This window comes from Hippopotamus amphibius, chromosome 2 (assembly GCF_030028045.1).
Source record: "Hippopotamus amphibius kiboko isolate mHipAmp2 chromosome 2, mHipAmp2.hap2, whole genome shotgun sequence".
Lineage (NCBI taxonomy): Eukaryota > Metazoa > Chordata > Mammalia > Artiodactyla > Hippopotamidae > Hippopotamus > Hippopotamus amphibius.
Window position 1 is genome coordinate 107,253,411 of NC_080187.1, and position 25,092 is coordinate 107,278,502.

The following is a 25,092-nucleotide window of genomic DNA, read 5'->3' on the forward strand; positions in this document are numbered from 1 at the left end:
GAGAGACCACCACAATGAGAAGCCCGCATACCACAAAGAAGAGTAGCCCCCACTCGCTGCAACTAGAGAAAGCCCGTGTGCTGCAACGAAGACCCAACACAACCAGTAAAATAAATAAATAAATAGATAGATAGATAAATAAATTTATTTAAAAAAAATTTAACATTTCAGTTTTACAAGATGAAGAGAGTTGTATAGGTGGTGATCGTTGTACAACAATATGAAAGTACATAATACCACTGAAGTATGCACTTAAAAATGGTTAAGCTGGTAAACTTTGTGTGATGTGTATTTTATTATAATTAAAATTTTTAAAAAAATATACATGAAGGCAATACAATTATAAGGATCCTTAGCTCTGTCATAGGTGAGGAACTTTTGTTCAAAAACATACATGATAAAGTCAGTACAAAGCAGAGAAAATTATTCTGATAACATGGAATATCTGCTTTCTAGGTAAATTTCGCAGAAGTTAAATAGTGATCTCTTATTACTTCTTACAGGCTAAAATCAATTTATGATTCTATCAGAGAGAAAGCCAAGTTCTGTTTTTCCACTAATATAATATTTGGCAGTAAAAGTTTCTCAAAAATTTTTTAAAATGAATAAACCTGTCAAAACAGCATACTTTAGTAAATTTTAACACATTTTATTGCACAAAGAAACCTAAGTTTTGGAGCAGAGAAAATGGTTTGTGGAGTTGTTTTAGTGCTCTAAGGCAGTCTGTGGTAATGGAAGTAACATGTACACATAAAGCTGTAATTCAGAGAAGTGTATGATAATTACCATGTGTTTAGTTGGGTTGGCTCAGCATTTTATAACATTGGAATTTGGCAGCCTTTTGAGCAAGAGAATGCCATTATCCCAACAATATTTTGTAAATATTAATGTGAGCTAATGTGTATAAGGAAGTGAAAAGGAGAGGTTAGAAGCAGGGGTGTAATTGGATGATCTTCCTTCCCCTCCAGCCCTGATGTAAGATGGGCTGAACTGGACAGACAGAGGGGCATGCTGTGCTCTCCTCCTCCTCCTTGGAACTTCCCTCTGGAGCCTCATTTCTGTCAGATTTTGCTGTATCGCCTGCAGGCTGAGTTGGCTGTTGTGCTCTGGGCTGTCAAAACTCAGAGCATCACCTGTACTCTACTTAACCCATCTCACTCCTAGTCTCTGATGCAGGTCAGCAAACATGGGCCAAGCTCGACCCACATCTGTGTTTGTAAATAAAGTTTTATTAAAACAGTTAACGTTTGGGGGGGCTTCCCTTTTGGTGCAGTGGTTAAGAATCCACCTGCCAATGCAGCAGACACAGGTTCAATCCCTGGTCCGGGAATATCCCACATGCCATGGAGCAACTAAGCCTGTGTGCCACAACTACTGAGCCTGTGCTCTAAAGCCCATGAGCCACAACTACTGAGCCCATGCACCACAACTACTGAAGCCCGTGTGCCTAGAGCCCATGCTCCACAACAAGAGAAGCCACTGCAGTGAGAAACCCTTGCACTGCAGCAGAGTAGCCCCCACTCGCCACAACTAGAGAAAGCCCACATGCAGCCACGAAGACCCAATGTAGCCAAAAAGAAAAAGACGCCCCAAAACAGTTAATGTTTTTTTGTTTGCGTATAATCTCTGGCTGCATTTATAGTACAGTGGCAAATCTGACATGGGGCAGAGGCCATAGGGTCTGCAAAGCCTACTCTCTGGCCCTTTACAGAATAAATTTGCTGGTTCCTGGTCTATGAGCTCTTTTATTAACTTTTTTAGCCAGTTCCTGCACATATCAAGTACATTGTTAGTGCTAAATACATTTTTGTCTAATTATAAAGGAGTACAGGTATGGGAAATATGGTAATGAAAAACATGATCTGTAAAACAAGGTATTGGTGGTTCGTAGGATGCGTCCCAGGCGCTCTGGGTAGACTGCATAATGATAAGACTCACCTGAGCTGAATTTTCATTTTCTTTTGTACTTTTCCTGACCCCTCCCTGCTGGAGTTAATTGCTCTCTCAAGTGCACATTGCTGTTATGACTTGTACATTTTATTAGATATTTGTCTATAAGTGTACTTCTACCACTATGTGAATGAACTCAAAGAACTCATTTCATTTTTCTACTTACAGCGCCTTATGTAAATATGAAAAGGAACTTAAAATTTACGTAGTCCTCAGTAAATATCTACCGAACCAAGAGGGTTGTTTTAGAAAAAAATTAAAAATTAATTTTAGGTTACTTTAATGTAACACTTGTTCTTTAAAAAAAATACTGAAGAGGTAAGAGTAAAATGTAAAGCTTGTTACTTACCTTTCATTCATTCTTCTGAAAATCCACTTCCCTGAGGAAAACACTGTCAACTGATCGGTAGCTGTCCTGTGCATCCTCCCTACACACAGCACACAGTTGTAAACAATTATATAGAGTTCAGGCGTGTAATAGACATAAACAGCCTTAAAAAAAAGGCGTGTGCTATGCATACTGGCCTGTGACTTTCTTTTTTTCCCTTCATGGTGTACATACATAGAAGTACTTCCTTCATAGAATTCTAGTGATACAAATTGTGACATTTCACCAGTCACCTTGATGGATGTTTAGATGTTTAGGTTTAGGTGGACGAACAAAAGGATATGTACACGTCCTTGTACATATCCTTTTGTATTTGTGACACTTTATCTGTAGGATAAATTTGAAATTGTAGTTCTTTCAAATGGTATGTGAATTTAAAATTTTTACTGAGTAACTATAATTAACTTTTTCACAAATAGGGTATGCAAAGACTTATTTCCTCACACTCTGGCCAACATTGTTTATAACTTCATCTTTGTTAGCTTACAATGGTATCTTATTTTAATTGCTATTTTTTTTTAACTTGGAAGGAGATTAGTATTTGATTTATGTGCTTATTGGCTTACGTTTCCTCCGTCATTGGCCTTTCCAGTCTTTTGTCCACTTCTTATTTTGGCTGCCAGCATTTTTCTCAGTGATGTTGAAGAACTATTGTGTATTAGAGAATTAGCAATGTAAGTGTTATGTTGCAGGTATTTAATTGTATATTTTGCCATCCAGATATTTTAAAATTTATGTAGGAAACTTTTCTTGTGACTTGTGGGTTTGGTATCATCTTTTAAAATTCCTGCATCAGTCAAAATTATGGAAAATTAACTCCTATTTTCTTCCTCATTTTGTGCTTTAATGTTTTCATGTTTAACAATGCCAACTTCAGAGTGTGTGTTTATATGTGACGAATGTGGGGCAAGAAAAAAGTCAGTGATGTGTTTCAAATTTCCAGCCTGATTTTTTCCTTTCATGATTTTTACTTATGTAGAAAAAAGATATACTTAACAGCAAAGAAAAGTCACTCACCATCATGCTATCCTAAAATATAAAGTAGTTCCATTTTTCATTCTCTGGAAATTTCTTTTCATATTAATTCTGATTTATAAGAGATTCTTCAGTAGTAGTCTCTTATATTTAAACTTAGTGTGTGCAGTGCACATAATGTGTCAGTTGACTTGAATATCTACCTGATGTTAGTGACATTAATTACAGTGAAATTAAAAATTGTAGCCTAACTTTAAATATATGCAGTTTATTGTATATCAATTATATCTCAATAAAAGTTCTTAAAAAAAAATTGTAGCCTAATTTGTTTAAGGATTTAGTTTCCCTCATCCCCAGATATCCCTGAATCCTTTTAATGATCAAGGAAAGACTACTGTGAAATGTAAATTTTAAAAGAAATGACAGATCTGATTTTCTCCCCTAGATTTTGGACTGGTTTGTACAGATATGTTTGGCCCTGAAACATGTACATGATAGAAAAATTCTTCATCGAGACATAAAATCACAGGTAAGTTTATTCTGTCACTACTTACTTGTATGTGGATGTGGACATGGGGCCAGCGTTGTCTTGGGCCAGAATGTTTGAGCTTGCCTCAGTCTGCATCCAACTGTCTTCTCCTTTCACAGTCCCCGCTCCAGTGTGACACTGGAGATCACACAGACATCCTGTGTTAGGTCTCCTGCCAGCTTTTCATATCTGGCTCTCTCATTATGATGGAAGAAATCCAAAAGAATGGTTGAGTGGAAGGGATTTTTTTTTCTTTTTTTGAGATTTTGCATGTTTGGAGATGACTATTCTCTTACCTTAATGATAATTTGGATGTCAAAGTTCTAGGTTGGAAATTGTTTTCATACAGAATTTTGAAGATTGACCCATTTGCCTTTGGCTTCTTGCGTTGCTGTTTTGGAATTTATGATTTCTTACCCTTATTTCTTCTCTCTGGCCTATTTAGGATATTCTCTCTGTCTCATGGTTCTGAAATTTCATTTTGTGCATTGGTGAGGCTCGCTTTTTATTCATTATGACATGCACTTTTAAAAATGCTTATTTCCTCTAGAACTGTTCTGACAAATGTTTATAGCTATATTTTCTCAAATATTATTTCTCTTTCGGTACTTTCACAGTGGTCTCCTGGATTTTTTTCTGTACACGCGTTGGAGCTTCTTAATCTATCTCTTCAAGTATCTCATTTGCTCTTTCACATTTTATTTCTGTCTTTCTCATTGTATTCTACATGAATTTTTCGACCTATCTTCCGGTTAACTAAATCCCTTTTAAATTTTGTGTAAACTAGTGTTTTTCTCATCTATTGAGTTTTTTATTATGACTATTTTTTTCTCTCCAAGATATCTAAATGGTTTTTCATATACATCTGTTCTTTTTTTTAAATTAATTCATTCATTTATTGGCTGCATTGCGTCTTCGTTGCTGCGTGCGGTCTTTCTGTAGTTGTGGAGAGCAGGGGCTTCTCTTGTTGCAGAGCATGGGCTCTAGGTGTGTGGGCTTCAGTAATTGTGGCACATGGGCTCAATAGTTGTGGCTCACAGGCTCTAGAGCGCAGGCTCAGTAGTTGTGGCGCACAGGCTTAGTTGCTCTGTGGCATACGGGATCTTCCCAGGCCAGGGCTCAAACCTGTGTCCCCTGCATTGGCAGGTGAATTCTTAACCACTGCACCACCAGGGAAGCCCCTGTTTGATTGGTTTTTTTTTAAATTTTGTTTGTTTGTTTGTTTGTTTGGCACACGGGCTTAGTTGCTCCGTGGCATGTGGGATCTTCCTGGAGCAGGGATCGAACCTATGTCCCCTGCATTGGCAGGCGGATTCTTAACCACTGAGCCACCTAGGAAGCCCTATTTGATTGTTTTTTAAAATTAATTCTGTCTGAAGTGAATTCTTGTTCTAGTTATTTTATTGGCTGTTTTTCTTTGCATTAGCTTTCTTCGTGTGTATTGGATTTTTTTTTGTGGGAGATGTTTTGTCCCCTCAGCTCACACATCTTTACATCAAGGTTTCTTTCATGATTGCCTCACTTGGGGTCGCACAGTTCCTAGAATGGGTAATGCAGAAAGGGTTTGTTTCCTGAGGTCAAGGCCGTGTGTCTGTCTTCTTATCTTCTAAACCTGCAGCTTCTTATGTAGCCTAATAGCCCCAGGATGAGTAGTGGGAGGAAGAGGGACTATGGTGGCAACTCCATACTCCCTCTTTCCTGTCTCCTGACCCTCTACCTCCTAAATCCCATTTCAGACCATGTTACTCCATTCTGCTCTACCCCACCTTGTGCCATCTTTGGCTGTGAGCTTGATTCAGATCTGACTGATAACAAAGTTTAATTCATGTTACCCCACAAACTCCTGGATCCGCGATTTGATGATAGAGCACTGGAGTTACCTAGATTCTGGAAACCAGTGGTGTGCTTTCTATCTCTGTGGATTTGCCTATTCTGGACATTTTATATAAATGGAATCATGTAATATGTGACTCTGCCTGTTTTAAAATTGGGTTATCTTTGGTTATAATTGAGTTGTAAGAGTTCTTTATTCTGATTTCAGTTTCTTTGTCAGGTACATGCTTTGCAGATATTTTCCCCAGTTCTGTGAGTTGTCTATTCACTTTCTTGATGGTGTCCTTTGCATAAAAGTTTTTAATTTAATGAAGTCCAGTTTATCTGTATTTTCTTTTTTTGCTTTGCTTTTGGTGTCATAGCTAAGAAATCATTGCATAACCCAGTGGCACGAAGATTTACACCTGTGTTTTCCTCTAAGAGTTTTATGGTTCTTATATTTAGGTCTAGAATCCATTCTGAGTTATTTTTTGCTTATGGTGTGAGATAGAGGTCTACATTTCATTCTTTGGCATGTGGATATCCAGTTATCCCAGCGATATTTTTTAACTGGGTTCATTTTTATGACAGCAGTTGTCGATTGAGAACTAGGCTGTAGCAATATTTCTGGCTTTTTTTTCATCTCTTTTACAGAACATATTTTTAACCAAAGATGGGACAATACAACTTGGAGATTTTGGAATCGCTAGAGTTCTTAATAGGTAACATACAGTTCTAAATTTTGGCTTGATATAATGTCTTCAGTGAAATTTTAATCTATGGTGATATATTTGTGATAATTTATAATATCTTTAAGTATCTTAAGCTTCCCCAATAATTCTCTTTTTGTTCTAGTACTGTAGAGCTGGCTCGAACTTGCATAGGGACTCCATACTACTTATCACCTGAAATCTGTGAAAACAAACCTTATAATAATAAAAGGTATTTAAAATGATATTCATTACATGTTTCTTTTAAATCTTTCTCTGTTGTACTATATTTATTAACCTTCAGAATATTATCTTAAAAGGAGGGCAATTGTAAAGAAGCTATTTTACTATTTTGCTGAAGTAACTATAGAAAGAATCACTTTATTATTTAAGTTACAATGGGAAATAGAGTGTTTTCTTTGTCATTCTCATTGTAGTAGTCACTTCCTATTGAATGATCATAGTTAATATTTATTGAACACTTACTATATGCCAGGCACTGTTGTAAATGCTTTCTATGTATTAATTCTTTTTATCTTCACAGTAACTTTGTGAGTCGTAGGGATTATTCATTCCTCCTTTCCTTATAAGGAAACCAAATGCAGAGAGGGGTAAAGTAACTTCCAGGTCTCAGGCATCTGGCTCCCAAGCCCAAACTCCTAATCACTGAGCTGTATTATGGCTAACAGATTAATATGTGTGTTGGAAAGAGGATTTCTGCCACTGAATTTCAGTTACATTTTATTTTCTCTCTCGTACTCTAGTTTTAAAATCCCAACCAAGAAACACTGGTCTCAATTTCTTCTTCATTAAAGCAGTATTTTGCTATAATATTTAAGAAATTGTGGTATTTTGCAAATAATTGAAGAAAACATTTTCATTTTTGCAAAATAAAAAACTAAATGAAGTGTTCATGAAATTCACTGATTTTGTCCTTTTAAATATTAGATTTCTTTAATGAAACTTCTAAAGTAATTACTTGGGCAACTGTTATTTTTCTAATTTGGGGTAGCTGCTTTTGTCATTTTGTTATGGTTGAAATTTTAAGTTTGAAAGGTCATGTTTTATGGAACACATATTTTTGCAAAGCATTTTCATGCTGCTTTTGTGAAAAAACTTTTAAAGTGAATTCTGATACTTAGAGAATATCTCTCATTTTTCTCTTACATAGTGACATCTGGGCTCTGGGATGTGTCCTTTATGAGATGTGCACACTTAAACATGCAGTAAGTAGAAGTTTCTGAAATGTTTAAAAACTTCTGTCAAAAAGTACATATCTGTATAATATTTTTGATTTAAAAAAATCATATGCCATCCTTCAGATGACCCTCTTATACTAGAAATTCTTCTATGTTGGTTTATAAATTTCTTATATTTTCTGAGGTATAAATTTAAATCAATTTTCCTTTAATATATATGCATATATTACATATGCATATTATATATGATACATATATCATATTTTATTCCAGAAAATTATTTCTAAAGACAAATAAATTTTGTCTTTTTGATGTTAAATTCACATATGAATGTGATATTTCAGCTTAAACTTTATTCATTTCATTTTAACAGTTTTTCTCAAAACATCTGAATTATTTGAATTTGAAATTGAAATTATCTAAAGAACATATCTCAGCATATTCATTGAGGGTTTTTTTTTTTTCCAACTTAGTCTTTAATTCAGAGTATTTAAAGTTTACACTGTTGAGATTTTTTTTGAGATGGCACATAATTCACCAAAAAGGGGGAGTTCTTGTCCAAAATAAGTTGAATTTTAATAACTTTCCTTTTTAAAATACTGCTTTTTAAAAGTGTTTTCCCCACTGATTAAACAATAATATATTTTCATTACAGAAATCTTAAGGGAAGAGATTAAACTATAAGTAAATGAATAAATATCAAAAGCATTTCTTCCAGCCAGTAATGAGTGCTTGTAATATTTTGTTGTTTCATTCTAGACTTTCTTCTAGAATAAGTGAGTTCTAAAATGAGTTCTGTGTTTGGTTTTTTTTTTCCCTCAAGAGTTTGGTTATATTGTGTAAGCAGTTTTATAGCTTGTTTTTATTGCCTGATATTATTTGGGGGGTATTTTTCTTTGTTGTGTTTTTTCATGGTTGCATACTTGTCTACTGTGTTACCTTAAGATTTATTTTTCTTAAGGAAAAAAGCCTGGGCTGCCAAAGTGATATGACCTGGTGGATATTAGATCTGTATTTTAAGGAATTGGTCAGTTTTTCTGTGACATACAGTCATGTAGGTCTAAATTTACATATTTTTAAAAAGTCTTTTCAATTATAATACATTGTTCTGTCACATTGCTTCTGTATTTTGGGATTGTTTATCCTTCAGTGGACACATGAAATTAAGTAATTCATTAACCTCTCTTTATGAAGAGCTTATCAGTTGGGAGATAAATAAAAGAGTAATAACCGATTTCTGCATTTAGGATTCCTTCTTAGGTACATAGATATTTCTAGATGATTGAATTGTACTCAGATCTTAATAAACAATATCATATTTTAAATAGTAGGAGAATTTAACAGAACTCTTTTATACTTGGTATAATCACCAGTGCCCAACTTATAGCATGTTTTGTTTTCTTAATGTGTACGTTAAGAACATATTGACAGTGTACAACTGTTGTATACTATTTTAGCTGAGATGTCTAAAGCTTAATTTTTCTTTCAAAATGAAATCTTCTTTAGATTTTAAATTGCCCCAGTTCTTTTTCCCCCTGCACTTCAGTTAGAGTTTATATTGTGTTTAATCCTAAAATATGTATTCCCATTGATAATGCTTGTATTCCCCTTTGGAATATTTGCCACATTGCTGATGCCATGGCTCTTGGGAGCATCACATTTAAAAATAATAATAATGAGCATTGTATAAAAAGAAATTAATTAGTGCCTTTATTATATTTTTACTAAATAATTTTAGTTCTGTAGTTAATTGTTGAGACTGACATTTTTTGATTTATGTTTCATATATGTTTATTTTCTGGATTTTAGTTTGAAGCTGGCAATATGAAAAACCTGGTACTGAAGATAATATCTGGATCTTTTCCACCCGTGTCTTTGCATTATTCTTATGATCTCCGCAGTTTGCTCTCTCAATTATTTAAAAGAAATCCTAGGGATAGACCATCAGTCAACTCCATATTGGAGAAAGGTTTTATAGCCAAACGCATTGAAAAGTTTCTCTCCCCTCAGGTATGTCTTTTTATTTTATAATTAAATTCAACAGGAGGGTTATGGAGCTTGGCTAGGCCCTGGCCTTCTCTGTTTGGAGGAGAGCATATCGCAACCCTGGGGGGATGCTTGCCTTTACACTGGAGTCAACTTCCTTTCTGTTCTCATATAGCTCTTCCCCTTCCTCTCTGCTTCGCAGTTGTGCATCTGTAGGAGGGAAAACATTCCTTGTGTGTTTCCTCTTAACACCTACTGCTTAGTTTCTGACACTTCTCATCAGCAAATGTGTGGCCGTTTTTACACACCAAGCAGAATTTATTTCAGTGTCCCGTGTACCTGGAGATAGCATCAGATCCCACAGGTTAAGGGCCCAGTCTCTCCACACGACCACCCCCACTGCTGAAGCCAGTTGTAAGTCATAGGTTGTCACCTGTGCTTCTGACTAAGCAGCTTATCAATTAGAGGTTCCCATTACCCCTTCCTCTGGTTTGATTAATATGCTTGCTGGAGCACCTCATAGAGGTCCGAGAAATATTTACTCATGTTCACCAGTTTATTGTAAAGCATATGATAAAGGATACAGATGAACAGCCAGGTGAAGAGGTGCATATCGGTGAGGTCTGGAAGGGTCCTGAGTGTAGGAGCCAGGGTCCCTCCTTGAATGTTCACCGACTCAGAAGCTCTCTGAACCTCATCCTTTTGGCTTTTTATGGAGGCTTCATTAGTAGGCATGATCAATTAAATCATTGGCTCTTAGTGATTGGTTCCAGCCCTTTTCCTCTCCTGGGAGGGGAAGGGAGTGGTATTGGAAGTTTCCCTGGCAACTAGCCCCCATCCTTAGGTGCTTTCCAAATGTCACCTCAATAACATAAACGTAGGTGTGTTTGAAAGGGGCTTGTTTTGAACAACAAAAGACACTTTTATTCTCTTCCCACTTAGGAAATTCCAAAGATTTTAGGGGCTGTGTGCCAGGAACTGAGTGAAGACCAAGTATATATTTCTTAATACAAGTCACAACATCACAGAATTATTACTTTGTCTCTTGGCTTTGTTGTTTTGTTTTCTCTTCTTTTTTATTGGAGTAAAATAGATATAACATAAAATTTATTATTGTAACCAGTTTTAAGTGTGCAATTCATAATGCTGTACAGCCATTACCACATTCAACTCTTTTCATCTTGGAAAACAGGCTCTGTACCCATTAACTGGTAACACCCCTTCCCCTCTCCCCAGCCCCTGAGATCCATCTTTCTGTACTCTCTGTCTTCTTGGGTTTCTGACTAAGATTATTGAACATTTCTGTGCCTCCCTTTCCTCACCTGTGAACAATGGGATTGTAAATGTATCTTTCTACATCATGAGGTGGTTACAAGAACCAAAAGTGACAATGCATGTGAAGTGCTTAATGTCTCATACTTAGTAAGTACTCAGTGTACTCAATATATGTTAAATATTATCAGTATATCACTTTATTATGCTAATATAAATATATTATCTTTATAATTTATGTGATTGTAATTGTTTTTTTAAAAATAAATTTGTTTGTTTATTTATTTATTTATTGGGTCTTTGTTGCTGCACACGGGCTTTCTCTAGTTGTGGTAAGCAGGGACTACCCTTCATTGTGCGTGGGCTCATCATTCCGGTGGCTTCTCTTGCTGTGGAGCACAGGTTCTATGCACATGGGCTTCAGTAGTTGCAGCACAGGGCTCAATAGTTGTCGCTCATGGGCTCTGGAGTGCAGGCTCAATAGTTGTGGCACACGGGCTTAGTTGCTCCGCAGCACGTGGGATCTTCCTGGAGCAGGGATCGAATCCGTGTCCTCTGCATTGGCAGGCAGATTCTTAACGACTGCACCAGCTAGGAACTCCCTGTAATTGTTTTTTATGTAATAGAAAATGGTTGGAAACCACTGTTGTGTGGGCATTTCTTTGTATGTAAATAGATTATTGACTCATGATTTCTGCTCAAGTACTTGCATATAGGTGCATAATATTTACTGAGTTGAATTGAATTTTCATTTGACAGGATTTATCATAAATCTATATCAAGTTAATTAGTGTAAGTTATTGATATAAATATGATCATCTGAAAGTAGAATTATTTTACAGAGTTTGTGTGGCCCTTGTTGATTTAAATGATCACTATTAAACTCTTGTATAAATCAGATATCTAGCAAAATCATAGTTTTATTTTATATGTTCATGAGGGGAGAGGAAAGTGTCATAATCGTTTGGCTTAACAGAGCATCCTTATGAACAAATAATCTTCAGAAAACAGAGATGTGGATTTAACTGTTACTACCAGGAAAAAACATTAGTAAGCAAGAAAGCCAATTAAAATTTGGTGGTTAAAGGCCACTTATATAGGACATAGCTACAGTCTCTGAAGTGTGGGTGTCTCACAAGACTCCTTTGTTATAAATAACATTTTCAAGGACAGATTTATGGTGCAATGTACTATTGCTTTTTGGCAGCTACTGGAGAAGAAACAATGACTACATTTACTCTTGCTGAGTTTCTTTCCCCACATAGCAGCAGTTAGCACATACAGTTTCAAGGCTGAAACACTGGAATTCAGCTAGCGAGCAACAAAAGAAAATACTCAAGCCTAATACACACAAAACCTGTAACATCGAAAGACAAAAGGGCAGATTTTGGCTATTAACAGTGTGTTTCACATACATGCTTAGTAAATACATAGTACCTTATTGCTATTTACGCCCGACTTAGATTTCACTCTTCACAAAAAACTTTCTTTTGTTCTTAAGATTTTTCTGCTATATATCACTTGTTCAGTACTCTCTAATGACAAAGTTTGTGATACTTTTTTTTAAGCTCTTTATTGGAGTACAATTGCTTTACACAGTTTTGCCAGTTTTTTACAGTAAAGTGAATCAGCTGTATTTATACATATATCACCGTATCCCCTCCTTCCCACAACTCTGTCCCACCCTCCCTATCTCACCGCCCCAAGCTATGACCATACATCGAGCTGATGTCCCTGTGTTGTGCAGCAGATTCCCACTAGCTATCTACTTTACATTTGGTAGTGTATCTATGTCAGTGCTACTCTCTCACTTCGTCCCAGCTTCCCCTTTGCCCCCCACCCCATGTCCTCAAGTCCATTCTCTACATCTGCATCTTTATTCTTGCCCTGTCACTGGGTTTATCGGTACCATTTTTTAGATTCCGTATATATGAGTTAGCATACAGTATTTGTTTTCCTCTTTCTGACTTACTTTGCTCTGTATGACAGACTCTAGGTCCATCCACCTCACTATAAATAACTCAGTTTCATCCTTTTTATGGCTGAGTAATATTCCATTGTATATATGTGCCACAACTTCTTTATCCGTTCATCTGTTGATGGGCATTTAGGTCGCTTCCATGTCCTCGCTATTGTAAACAGTGCTGCAGTGAGCATTGTGGTACATGTTTCTTTTTGGATTATGATTTTCTCCAGGTGTGTGCCCAGTAGTGGGATTGCTGGGTCATATAGTAGCTCTATTTTTAGTTTTGTAAGGAACCGCCAAACTGTTTTCCATAGTGCCTGTACCAATTTACATTCCCATCAACAGTACAGGAGAGTTCCTTTTTCTCCACACCCTCTCCATCATTTATTGTTTCTGGATTTTTTGATGGTGGCCATCCTGACCAGTGTGAGGTGATACCTCATTGTGGCTTTGACTTGCATTTTTCTAATAATTAGTGATGTTGAGCATCTGTTCATGTGTTTGTTAGCCATTTGCATGTCTTCTTTGGAGAAATGTCTGTTTAGGTCTTCCGCCCATTTGTGGATTGGGTTATTTGCTTTTTTTGGTATTAAACTGCATGAGCTGATTACATATTTTGGGGATTAATCCTTTGTCCATTGCTTCATTGACAAATATTTTCTCCCATTCTGAGGCTTCTCTTGTCTTGTTTATGGTTTCTTTCGCTGTGCAAAAGCTTTTAAGTTTCATGAGGTCCCATTTGTTTATTCTTGATTTTATTTCCATTATTTTAGGAGGTGGGTCAAAAAGGATCTTGCTTTGATGTATGTCATAGAGTGTTCTGCCTATGTCTTCCTCTAAGAGTTTTATAAGTGTCTGGCCTTCCATTTAGGTCTTTAATCCATTTTGAGTTTATTTTTGTGTATGGTGTTAGGAAGTGTTCTAATTTCATTCTTTTACATGTAGCTGTCCAGTTTTCCCAGCACTGCAGAGGCTGTCTTTTTTCCATTGTGTATCCTTGCCTTCTTTGTCAAAGATAAGGTGCCCATATGTGCGTGGGTTTACCTCTGGGTTCTCTATTCTGTTCCATTGATCTATATTTCTGTTTTTGTGCCAGTACCATACTGTCTTGATCACTATGGCCTTGTAGTATAGTTTGAAGTCAGGAAGCCTAATTCCTCCAGCTCCATCTTTCCTTCTCAAGATTGCTTTGGCTATTCGAGATCTTTTGTATTTCCATACAAGTCGTACAGTTTCTTGTTCTAGTTCTATGAAAAATGCCGTTGGTAATTTGACAGGGATTGCATTGAATCTGTAAATTGCTTTGGGTAGTGTAGTCATTTTCACAATGTTGATTCTTCCAATCCAATAATGTGGTATGTCCCTCCATCTGTTTGTGTCATCTTTGATTTCTTTCATCAGTGTCTTACAGTTTTGTGCATACAGGTCTTTTGCCTCCTTAGTCAGGTTTATTCCTAGGTATTTTATTCTTTTTGTTGCAATGGTAAATGGGAGAGTTTCCTTAATTTCTCTTTCTGCTCTTCCATTGTTAGTGTATAGAAATGCAAGAGATTTCTGTGCATTAACTTTGTATCCTGCTACTTTACTAAATTTATCGGTTAGTGCTAGCAGTTTTCCGGTAGCATCTTTAGGGTTTTCTATGTATAATGTCATGTCATCTGCAAAGAGTGACAATTTTACTTCTTTTTTTCCAGTTTGGATTTCTTTTAATTTTTTTCTTCTCCAATTGCTGTGGCTAAAGCTTCCAAAACCATGTTGAATAATAGTGGTGAGAGCAGGCACCCTTATCTTGTGCCTGTTCTTAGAGGGAATGCTTTTGGTTTTTCACCATTTAGAATGATATTGGCTGTTGGTTTCTCATATATGGCTTTTATTATGTTCAGGTAATTTCCTTCTGTGCCCACTTTCTGGAGAGTTTTTATCATAAATGGATGTTGAATTTTGTCGAAAACTTTTTCTGCATCTATTGAGATCATCATATGGTTTTTATCCTTCAATTTGTTAATATGATGTATCGCATTGATTTGCGTATATTGAAGAATCCTTGCATTGCAGGGATAAACGCCACTTGATCATGGTGTATGATCTTTTCAATGTGTTGTTGGATTCTGTTAGCTAGTATTTTGTTGAGGATTTTTGCATCTATATTCATCAGTGATATTGGTCTGTAATTTTCGTTTTTTCTGACATCTTTGTCTGGTTTTGGTATCAGGGTGATGGTGGCCTTGTAGAATGAGTTTGAGAGTCTTCCTCCTTCTGCTATGTTTTTGAAGAGTTTGAGAAGGATAGATGTTAGCTTTTCTCTAAATCTTTGATAGAATTTGTCTGTGAAGCCATCTGGTCTTGGGCCTTTGTTTGGTGGGAGATTTTTAATCACAGTCTCAATTTCAGTGCTTGTGATTGATTTGTTCATATTTTCTTTCTCTTCCTGGTTCAGTCTTGGAAGATTGTACTTTTCTAAGAATTTATCCATTTCTTCCAAGTTATCCAATTTGTTGGCATACAGTTTGCTTGTAGTAGTCTCTCATGATCTTTTGTATTTCTGCAGTGTCAGTTGTTATTTCTCCTTTTTAATTTCTAACTCTATTGATTTGCGTCTTCTCCCTTTTTTTCTTAATGAGTCTGGCTAATAGTGTATCAATTTTGTTTTATTGATCTTTCTACTATTTCCTTCCTTTCTTTTTGGTTTATTTCTGATCTAATCTTTATGATTTCTTTCCTTCTGCTCACTTTGGGGTTTTTTTGTTCTTCTATCTCTGTTTTGGGTGTAAGTTTTGGCTGTTTATTTGATAATTTTCTTGTTTCTTGAGGTAGGGTTGTATTGGTATACACTTCCCTCTTAGAACTGCTTTTACTGCATTGCATCCCATAAATTTTTGGTTGTCGTGTTTTCATTGTCATTTGTTTCTAGGTGTTTTTTGATTTCCTCTTTAATTTCTTCAGTGATTTCTTTGTTGTTTAATAGCAGATTGTTTAGCCTCTATGTGTTTGTATTTTTTATAGTGTTTTTCCTGTAATTGATATCTAGTCTCATGGCGTTGTGGTCAGAGAAGGTGCTTGACACGATTTCAATTTTCTTGAATTTACCGAGGCTTGATTTGTGACCCAAGATGTGATCTATCCTGGAAAATGTTCCATGTGCCCTTGAGAAGAAAGTGTATTCTGTAGTTTTTGGATGGAGTGTCCTATAAATATCAATTAAGTTGAGATGGTCTAATGTGTCATTTAAGACTTGTGTTTCCTTATTTATTTTCTGTTTGGACGATCTGTGCATTGGTGTGAGTGGGGTGTTAAAGTCTCCTACTATTATTGTGTTCCTGTTGATTTCCCTTTCTATGGATGTTAGCGTTAGTGTTATGTATTGAGGTGCTCCTATGTTGGGTGCATAGGTATTTACAATTGTTATATCTTGTTCTTGGATTGATCCCTTGATCATTACATAGTGCCCTTCCTTTGTCTCTTATAATAGTCTTTATAGTCTAATTTGTCTGATATGAGTATTGCTATTCCAGCTTTCTTTTGACTTCCATTTGCATGGAGTATCTTTTTGCATCCCCTTACTTTCAGTCTCTTATGTGTCCCTAGGTCTGCAGTGGGTTTCTTGACAGCATATAGAAGGGTCTTGTTTTTGTATCCATTCAGCCAGTCTGTGTCTTTTGGTTGGAGCATTTAATCCATTTATATTTAAGATAATTATTGACATGTGTGTTCCAATTACCATTTTCTTAATTGTTTTGGGTTTGTTTTTGTAGGTCTTTTCCTTCTCTTGTGTTTCCTGCCTAGAGAAGTACTTTTAGCAGTTGTTGTAAAGCTGGTTTGGTGCTGCTGAATTCTCTTAACTTTTGCTGTCTGTAAAGTTTTTGATTTCTCCGTTGAATCTGAATGAGGTTCTTGTTGAGTAGAGTATTCTTGGCTGTAGGTTTTTTGCTTTCAAGACTGTTAAGATATCCTGCCACTCCCTTCTGGCCTGCAGAGTTTCTGCAGAAAGGTCAGCTGTTATCCTTATGGGTTTTCCCTTATATGTTATTTGTTGCTTTTCTCTTGCTGCTTTTAATATTTTTTCTTTGTGTTTAAATTTGTTAGTTTGATTAATATGTGCCTTGGTGTATTTCTCCTTGGGTTTATTCTGTATGGGACTCTGCTCACTTATTGGACTTTAACTATTTCATTTACCATGTTGGGGAAATTTTCAACTATAATCTCTTCAAGTATTTTCTCAGACCCTTTCTTTTTTTCTTCTTCTTCTGGGACGCCTATGATTCAAATGTTGGTATGCTTAATATAGACCCTGAGGTTTCTGAGACTGTCTTCCATTCTTTTTATTCTTTTTTCTTCATTGCGCTCTGTGGCATTTATTTCCCCCATTCTATCTTCCAGCTCACTTACTCGTCCTTCTGCCTCAGTTATCCTGCTGTTTATACCATGTAGAGTTTTGTTTTTTTTTAATTTGTTGGCTGTGTTGGGAGTTCCCTGCTGCACACGGGCTTTCTCTAGTTGCTGAGAGTGGGGGCTACTCTTCATTGTGGTGCATGGGCTTCTCACTGCCGTGGCTTCTCTTGTTGCGGAGCACGGGCTTTAGGCATGTGGGCTTCAGTAGTTGCGGCACATGGGCTCAGTAGTTGTGGCTCACGGGCTCTAGAGCACAGGCTCAATACTTCTGGCTCACGGTCTTAGTTGCTCCATGGCATGTGGAATCTTCCCAGAGCAGGGCTTGAACCCGTGTCCCCTGCATTGGCAGGCGGATTCTTAACCACTGCGCCACCTAGGAAGTCGTAGGGTATTTTTAATTTCAATTATTGTGTTCTTCATTACTGTTTGTTTGCTCTTTCATTCTTCTAGGTCCTTATTAAATGTTTCTTGTATTTTCTCGATTTTGTTTTTGAGATTTTGGATCATCTTTACTATCATTACTCTGAATTCCTTTTCAGACAGTCTGCCTATTTCCATTTTATTTATTTGGTCTTACGGGTTTTTATCTTGCTCCTTTGCCTGCAAGTTGTTTCTTTGTTTTCTCATTTTGTCTGATTTATAGTATATGCTGTCTCCTTTCCCTATGCTGCCTAGTAGTAATCCATCTTGTTTCTGTTCTCTGCCTTCTGCGGTGGGGTTGGTTCAGTGTCTTGAGTAGGCTTCCTGGTGGGGGGGGGTCTGGTGCCTGCTTTCTGATGTGTGGATCTATGTCTTTTCCCTTTGATGAGCAGGGCCATCTCAGGTAGTGTGTTTTAGGGTATCTGTGAGCCTAATATGGCTTTAGGTAGTCTGTGTGCTGATGGGTGGGTTTGTGTTCCTGTCTTGTTTGTAGTTTGGTGTGAGGTATCCAGCACTGGGAGTTGCAGGCAGTCAAGTGAAGCCAGGTCTTAGACTCTGATAGAGGTGTCCGTGAGACTTCTCTGCAGTTAAGCTTCCCTGTGGCTGAGGACTTTCATGGTCTAGCGTCCTGGACTCAGTGCTCCCTCCCCAGAGCCTCAGACTTGACTTCTGGTCAAGGAATCCAGACTCCAGAGGTCGCTCGTCCTGGCACTTTTATTCAGCAGTTTCTCTCAATGTTTTTGGTAGCAGTGTTGTTCTTCCACAAACTACTCCATCATATGCACAGATAGAAGTCCTACAATATCTCCTGCTTAGAGTTTTTCCATGGCGCCTCTGTGCCCTCAGGAGAAAAGGCCACCGGTTTCTGGAAGGCCTCAGGCAGGCCTGTGGTGCAGAGCGTGGACGCCATCTCAGAATAGCATCCTCAGTGATACTTCTTTTAATGCTTTAACTTTGAAACAATTTATGAACTTTTACTGCAGCGTATGAACTATTATTTTCAGTATCACTGTAATGTTCTTTACTGTCTTTAAATTTTTAATCCCCAAGTTCTCTCAGTGCTTTCAGCCAGGATCCGTGAGGCCTGGTTCTCAGTCCAGCACATTGTGGAGATGTCTTCCTGGGTGTGGCTTGATAGATGGTGGGCAAGCTCTGTAGGTGCCATTCTGCAGCACTTTCTGTGAGGCTGAAGATGTTTTATATCTGCATTTGCAAACTCACCGATACCAGCCACGTGGTTATTGAGCGCTTAAAATGTGGCTAGTGTGGCTGAAGAGCTGAACTTTAAGTTTTATTTATTTAAAATTTTAATCCAGGTGGCTTCATGTTGGTAGTGGCAGCTATATTGGACAGCACAGCATAGGAATTCCAGAATCTTCTTGGATTCCACATGCCCCATCTCTCAGTTCACATGTGCATTCACACAGGAAAAAGACAGACTGAAACCCAAATTTAGGGCAAGGTGGAGATCGTAAAGCCCCTCTTTTCTTCCATGAAAAAGAAAGGAAAAAACTCACATGTTTAGAAGAGAAAACACACTCACACAGTTGCTCTGAGTTGCCTTTGAAGCAGACTTTTCATGCATTAGTTCTCATACTTTAGCATATATAAAAATTACCTTGAGGACACTGCTGGATACTACCTCTAGTTCTGTTTCAGTGAATCTGAGATGGAGCCTGAGAATCGGCATATTTAGTAAGTTCCTGGTGATGCTGATTCTGCTTATATGAGGCTTTAAAAAACTACTCCTCTAGGGGGATCCCTGATGGGAAAGGCAGCTATCACAGCTCATGGCTTTTTGCCTATTGGAGCCTCTGGTCCCTTCCACTGTGGGGAATCTTACCTTCACTACCCCTCTGTTCTCTTGAAAAAAAGAAAATTCACTTGCCTTTCCCTTCTTTGCCCAGTAAGAAAAAAAGCAGGCCTAAATTGACTTAGCAACATAGTTTTACATTTAAAGAGGGAAAAAATGTAGTGAGTAGGGAGAGAAAATTGCTTGCAGGAAATACTGATTTCTGCTTCTCAAAATAAGTAGTCAAGTGTTGTAGTAATAATAAAAAGAAAAAAAGAAAACATATTATTTATCCAATAATATGTTTACAATTTTATATTGATAAGATTGACAACTCATTGGAGATGCTGAGAAGATTCAGAGTGAAGTTGAAATAACAGAGAGGTTAATCTGGGGAAAGGATAATGAAGTGATTCTTCCACAGTTTGAAAGCAGGTGAGAGAGATGTGTGCACCTCAACATGGAGGTTATTCCAGATGGAGCACAGTGTTGTTAAATCGCTGAGATGCAGAACAGGCAGGCAGTGTGCAGGGGCCTGTGTGGTGCGTTTGGTTAAGGTGAGAAGAGAGCTTGTCCAGAGGAATAACAAAATAAATTGCTAAGATTGGGAAGAAGGTCGCATAAGAGGAATTTGTTGAATGGATAACTTGGATTTTAGTACAGTTTATTTGGCAGAATAATTGTGACTAAAAAAGGGAAAAAATGTGTTCTGATTAATGTCTGGGGTTTTTTAATTTGGTAATTTAACATCTTTTCTGTTTCCCCCCCTCTTTCAATTTAAGCTTATTGCAGAAGAATTTTGTCTAAAAACACTTTCCAAGTTTGGAGCACAGCCTGTACCAGGTAAATGAAATTTAGTACGAATCCTTTCCCCTGTTTATGATAATCAGTATACTAATTATACTAGAGATATCTGTGGATGTAGTAAGTTGGGGTAATCCAGAGGAAATGCATCTCTAAATTTTTTTATGGTATATGGCAATATAAAACACTTTCTGATTTAAAATTTCCATTTATTGTCTGCCTTATTTAAATGAATTCTTTTTTGAAATCTGTCTTATTCAAATGTTCAGCTGAAATTCTGAGCCCATTGTTATAAAATGTTATAAAATGCCCTACTTAAGCGCAAATCTTTATGTAAAATAATTTTCTTTGAGAAATGCTTAATATTATGTAAAATAATTTTGTTTGAAATATTTAGTATTGTAGAATATTTTAAAAGTATATCAGTGTGAAGTGAGGTACCTTAGCAAGGACAGATTTTCTTTGAAATACAGCCAGCAGCAGTGGAATATTTGTAGGCTTGTGAGTGTGGGTATATTTTATGTTTTTGTATGTAAGTATATCTGTGTGAGAGGGAAATTATGTTTTTTCTGCATGAAATGATTTCAGAATGGATTTCTAAAATCAGTGGAAGTTATTTAAGATTTGAAGATTGTATTGTTTTTCAGACCTAATGCTTTGAATGTTCTACTCCATTTTGAGTATGAACACATTAATAAAAATAAATCCCATATCATAAAACTGAGTCCACATCAGCTGGATGTGGTATGGCAGTGTGTTCTCAGGGAGGTCAGCTGGGTTAGCTCTTCTTAAACACCCAGGGGCTCACATTCTGTGAGGGCAGAGGCTGGCAGTCCTGGGAGATCAGCCCACTTGGAACCAAGTTCATGAGATGGATGCAGGGCAGGGTCAACATGTCCCTCCCGGCACTCTCGCCTCACGAGGAGTCACATCTGCATCAAAAGCCTCCTTGTCACACAGGCCAGGAATTCCCATGTCAGCACATTCGTTCCAGTGGGTGAGTCTCCTGGGAAGCAGAGCACCGTTCTCTAGTGAGAGGAGTTGGCTAGAGGAGATGTGTAATTGCAAGGCACTGACACGGGAGGAGTCGTCCTGCTCAGGGCCTTGAGCACCTTGTGGGCTCCCCTCCCGGTGGGCAGGAAGCTTCCTCCTCCTGGGAGCCTTGTCTCTGAGATGAGATGCACTTGACAGCCAGACGAGTAATCCTCCCTCTTCCCTGGTAGGTATTTGTGCTTTTGTGCCTCTTGCCCCCTTTCTGGCACACATGGTATTTCTTTGGTTATGTAAATACACGTAGCCGGGTTCCAGTGGTGTGGCTTTGTATATCTGTCTTCTGATTGGAGTGTACAGTTGAATTCTCAAAGGGGAAATTTTTTCTCTCTCACATTTCCTAGTTCCTATTCTGATACAGTTGGAATATGTATTCGGAAAAACTTACTGTACCACCCTGTATCTCAGATCTTCCACACACATTTAGTTGTGAATCTCTAAACTGCCAATTAAATGGCTCATGTTATTTTTATTTTTGTAAGAGTTCACTAAATTATCTGAAAAATATGTGTTCATTATAAAAATTAAAGAGAAGAAAATAAAAATTACCCTAATGTTAACACAGACCGTTATATTTGGTATATGAGGGTGAGTGAAATGACCCGCACTCTGGCTATAGAATTTATTTCAATTAACTTTTAGAAAAGATTAATACATCTTTTTTTGACATAACGTCCTTGCTTTTCAATACGCTTTGTCTGTCTGTCAACAAGCTTTCGTATTCCCTCATTAAAAAATGTTTTAGGCTGAGCTGCAAGCCACGAATGCACTGCTGTGTTCACTTCTTCATCAGTTGTGAATCTTCATCCTCATAGGGCTGATTTCAGGGGACCAAACAGGTGAAAGTCCGATGGCGCAAGATCAGGACTATAGGGAAGATGCTTTAACACCTTAAAACAAAGTTTCTGCAGAGTGTCAATAGTGAGGGCAGAAGTGTGCGGACGTACATTGTCATGCAAGATCACAACACCCTTGGATAGCAGTCCTCTGCATTTAATCCAAAGTTTAGGCTTCAGCTCTTCAATAAGCATTTCATTCCATTCATACACACTTCTTTGGAACAAAACACTTTCTCCATACTGCTCACAAAGTCTTTGATAAATAACGGCACTAGGTACACCCTCACACCAAAAAAAACCAATCACTGCACGCTGCTCTCTTTCATGCAGATCGCAAGTAGGGCATCCATTTTTGCTCGTACTGCAGTTACAAATGAACTGATGTATCACATCTGCACAGAAGTGACTGGGGAGACAGTAGCCTTGAATGGAAAGCGCTGATAAGACAGCGCAGCCAACAGAAGTTTTTTGTTTTTGTTTTTATTTATTGGCTGTGTTGGGTCTTTGTTACTGCATGTGGGCTTTCTCTAGTTGCGGAGAGTGAGGGCTGCTCTTTGTTGTGGTGCGCAGGCTTCTCATTGCAGTGGCTTCTCTTGTTGCAGAGCACGGGCTCTAGGCACATGGGCTTCAGTAGTTGCAGCATGTGGGCTCAATAGTTGTGGCTTGCAGGCTCTAGAGCGCAGGATCAGTAGTTGTGGCACACGAACTTTGTTGCTCCTCGGCATGTGGGATCTTCCCAGCCCAGGGATTGAACCCATGTTCCATGCATTGGCAGGTGGTTTCTTAACCACTGTGCTACCAGAGATGCCCCAACAGAAGTTTTAATATAAACGGAGTACAGATAATTTTTGTCTCACCCTTGTAATTTTTTCTGTGATAGCACATGCATAATGATTGAAAATTGGGGTTGTTAAAAGGTTGGTTTCTTTTAATTCACAGTATGATATGTTGATCATTTTCTAATACAATTAAATATTCTTTGAAGAACAGAGTCTAATGGTAGTATTTCCTTGTGAACTCCCAAGTAAATTTTTTCCTCCATTTCCCTGTTAAAGAGGAAGCATGCTTGTTGGCAGAGATTGATCATGTGGCTCTAGGACATGGTACACCCCTGGGATGTAGGGCAGGCTGGGTGAGGAGTGGGGCTGAGCAGGGGGAAGGGGTCAGGGAGGAAGGAGGCTTTGGGAAGGCTTCATGCAAATGAGACTCTTTGACCTCCTTTTGTATTTTTGACTGATTAAAGTGTAGGCTTTCTTTTTCATTACTTTATTTTTCTTGAATTTATCATTGTTCTAAGACTGAACCTTGTCTGGGGTTCAATAAAAGTTTAATACAGAGTACTGCAGGGTTTATTCTTGTGCATACATTTTTGTGATTCTCTGATTATTTCTTTAAAATCAATTCATAAACATTTTACCCACTTTGGCTGTGCCTTGCGGCTTGTGGGATCTTAGTTCCCTGACCAGGGATTGAACCCGTGCCCTTGGCATTGAAAGTGAGGAATCCTAATCACTGGCCTGTCAGAGAATTCCCATAAACGTTATTCTTGGTATAAATTGCTGTCTGGAAAGTTTGACCGGTTTACATTCCTACCAGCAGTGCCTAATTGAACTCATTTCACGGGACCCTTAGCTATAGAGATTCTTTTTAAGTACCTGTTTTTCAGTGGGTCTGTAGGTGTAGGCATTACTCAGAGTATATATGAAGCAAATATTAAAGTGCTCATAGTGATGGAATTAATGTTTAAAGTTAATTGCTCTTGAAATTTATGTTCTGATTTTGAAAATAATTTCTAAGACATTGAATTTTTTTTTTTTCTGCGTCGGGTCTTAGTTGCCGCACACAGAACCTTCATTGAGGCATGTGGGATCTTTCGTTGTGGTGCACAGGCTTCTCTCTAGTTGTGGCATGCAGGTTTTCTCTTCTCTGGTTGTGGTGTGGGCTTAGTTGCCCTGAAGCATGTTGGATTTTAGTTCCCTGACCAGGGAATGACCCTGGGTCCCCTGCATTGCAAGGTGGATTCTTTAATGCTGGACCACCAGGGAAGTCCCCTGATTGGTGTTTTTAAAATTTATTTTTAACAGCTTGATTGAAAATATAATCCACATACCATTCAATTCACCCATTTGAAGTCAACAAGTCACTATTTTTAGTATTTTCACAGATATGTGCAGTCAGCATCCACAGTCGATTTTAGGGGTGTGCTTTTTCTATGTGAGAAATTTCAGCATCTTAGAGGAGTGTAGCTTCTTGCTTCCTTCAGAAAGTGTCTTTAGTTGTGAACTAGTCATAATGAAGGCATTGCCATGTGGTAAGGAGTAAGACTTTTAATGAAAAGTCTAAAATTAAATGCTGTCAATGATTGTGAACATGAAAAAGTGCTGTCTTGAAGAATTTTGAAATTGAAGATTTAGTATTAAGAACTCTAAAAATACTTCTTTGTATTTTTTCATGTAGCTAAAAGACCAGCTTCAGGACAAAGCTTGGCTTCTGTTGTGTCTGCTCAGAAAATTACAAAGCCTGCTGCTAAATATGGAGTACCTTTAACGTATAAGAAATATGGAGATAAAAAATTACATGAGAAGAAACCACTCCAAAAACATAAACAGGTATGATGATCATGTTACAAACTATGTATTAGTAATTTGTTCAGTTTGGTCTTATTTTATTGTAGCTCAATTCAGTTAATCTTGATATTCATAGGATTGTTTTTAAGTTATTTAAGAACATTGCTGTTCTCTGCATTACCAGTCTTCTAAAACTTGAGAGAGTTACAGAAGTCATAAAGAAACATTAAGTAGGTGCATTAAGTAAAGTAGCTGGTGCAGTAAAAAGAAACTAAAAAAACATTTTTGAATAACCTAAGCAGAGCCGTTTGTTTTTGTGCATAAAATAAGTAAATATCTGTGATAAATATCATAAAAATCTGGGGAAATTCTGAATTTAAGAATTAACGATGAGATAAATCAAAATCAGAGAGCTGGAGGAATATGATCATACAGCCTGTCATA

The 25,092-nt window shown here is 37.5% G+C and overlaps 1 protein-coding gene across 15 annotated transcripts in view; it reads left to right on the top strand.

The window, feature by feature from the left end:
- The window catches only part of NEK1 (NIMA related kinase 1), a 226,719-nt gene that overhangs the window by 53,328 nt on the left and 148,299 nt on the right, over positions 1-25,092 (top strand). For all 15 annotated transcript variants that reach the window (XR_009051254.1, XR_009051255.1, XR_009051256.1 and 12 more), the window contains exons 5-11: positions 3,759-3,842; positions 6,309-6,376; positions 6,510-6,596; positions 7,536-7,590; positions 9,373-9,573; positions 20,171-20,231; positions 24,539-24,690. Coding sequence is in view for 12 of the 15 variants with exons in the window: in XM_057721154.1 (XP_057577137.1) it covers positions 3,759-3,842; positions 6,309-6,376; positions 6,510-6,596; positions 7,536-7,590; positions 9,373-9,573; positions 20,171-20,231; positions 24,539-24,690 (708 nt within the window). In the remaining 3 variants the exon portion in view is untranslated. The remainder of the gene's footprint in view (positions 1-3,758; positions 3,843-6,308; positions 6,377-6,509; positions 6,597-7,535; positions 7,591-9,372; positions 9,574-20,170; positions 20,232-24,538; positions 24,691-25,092) is intronic.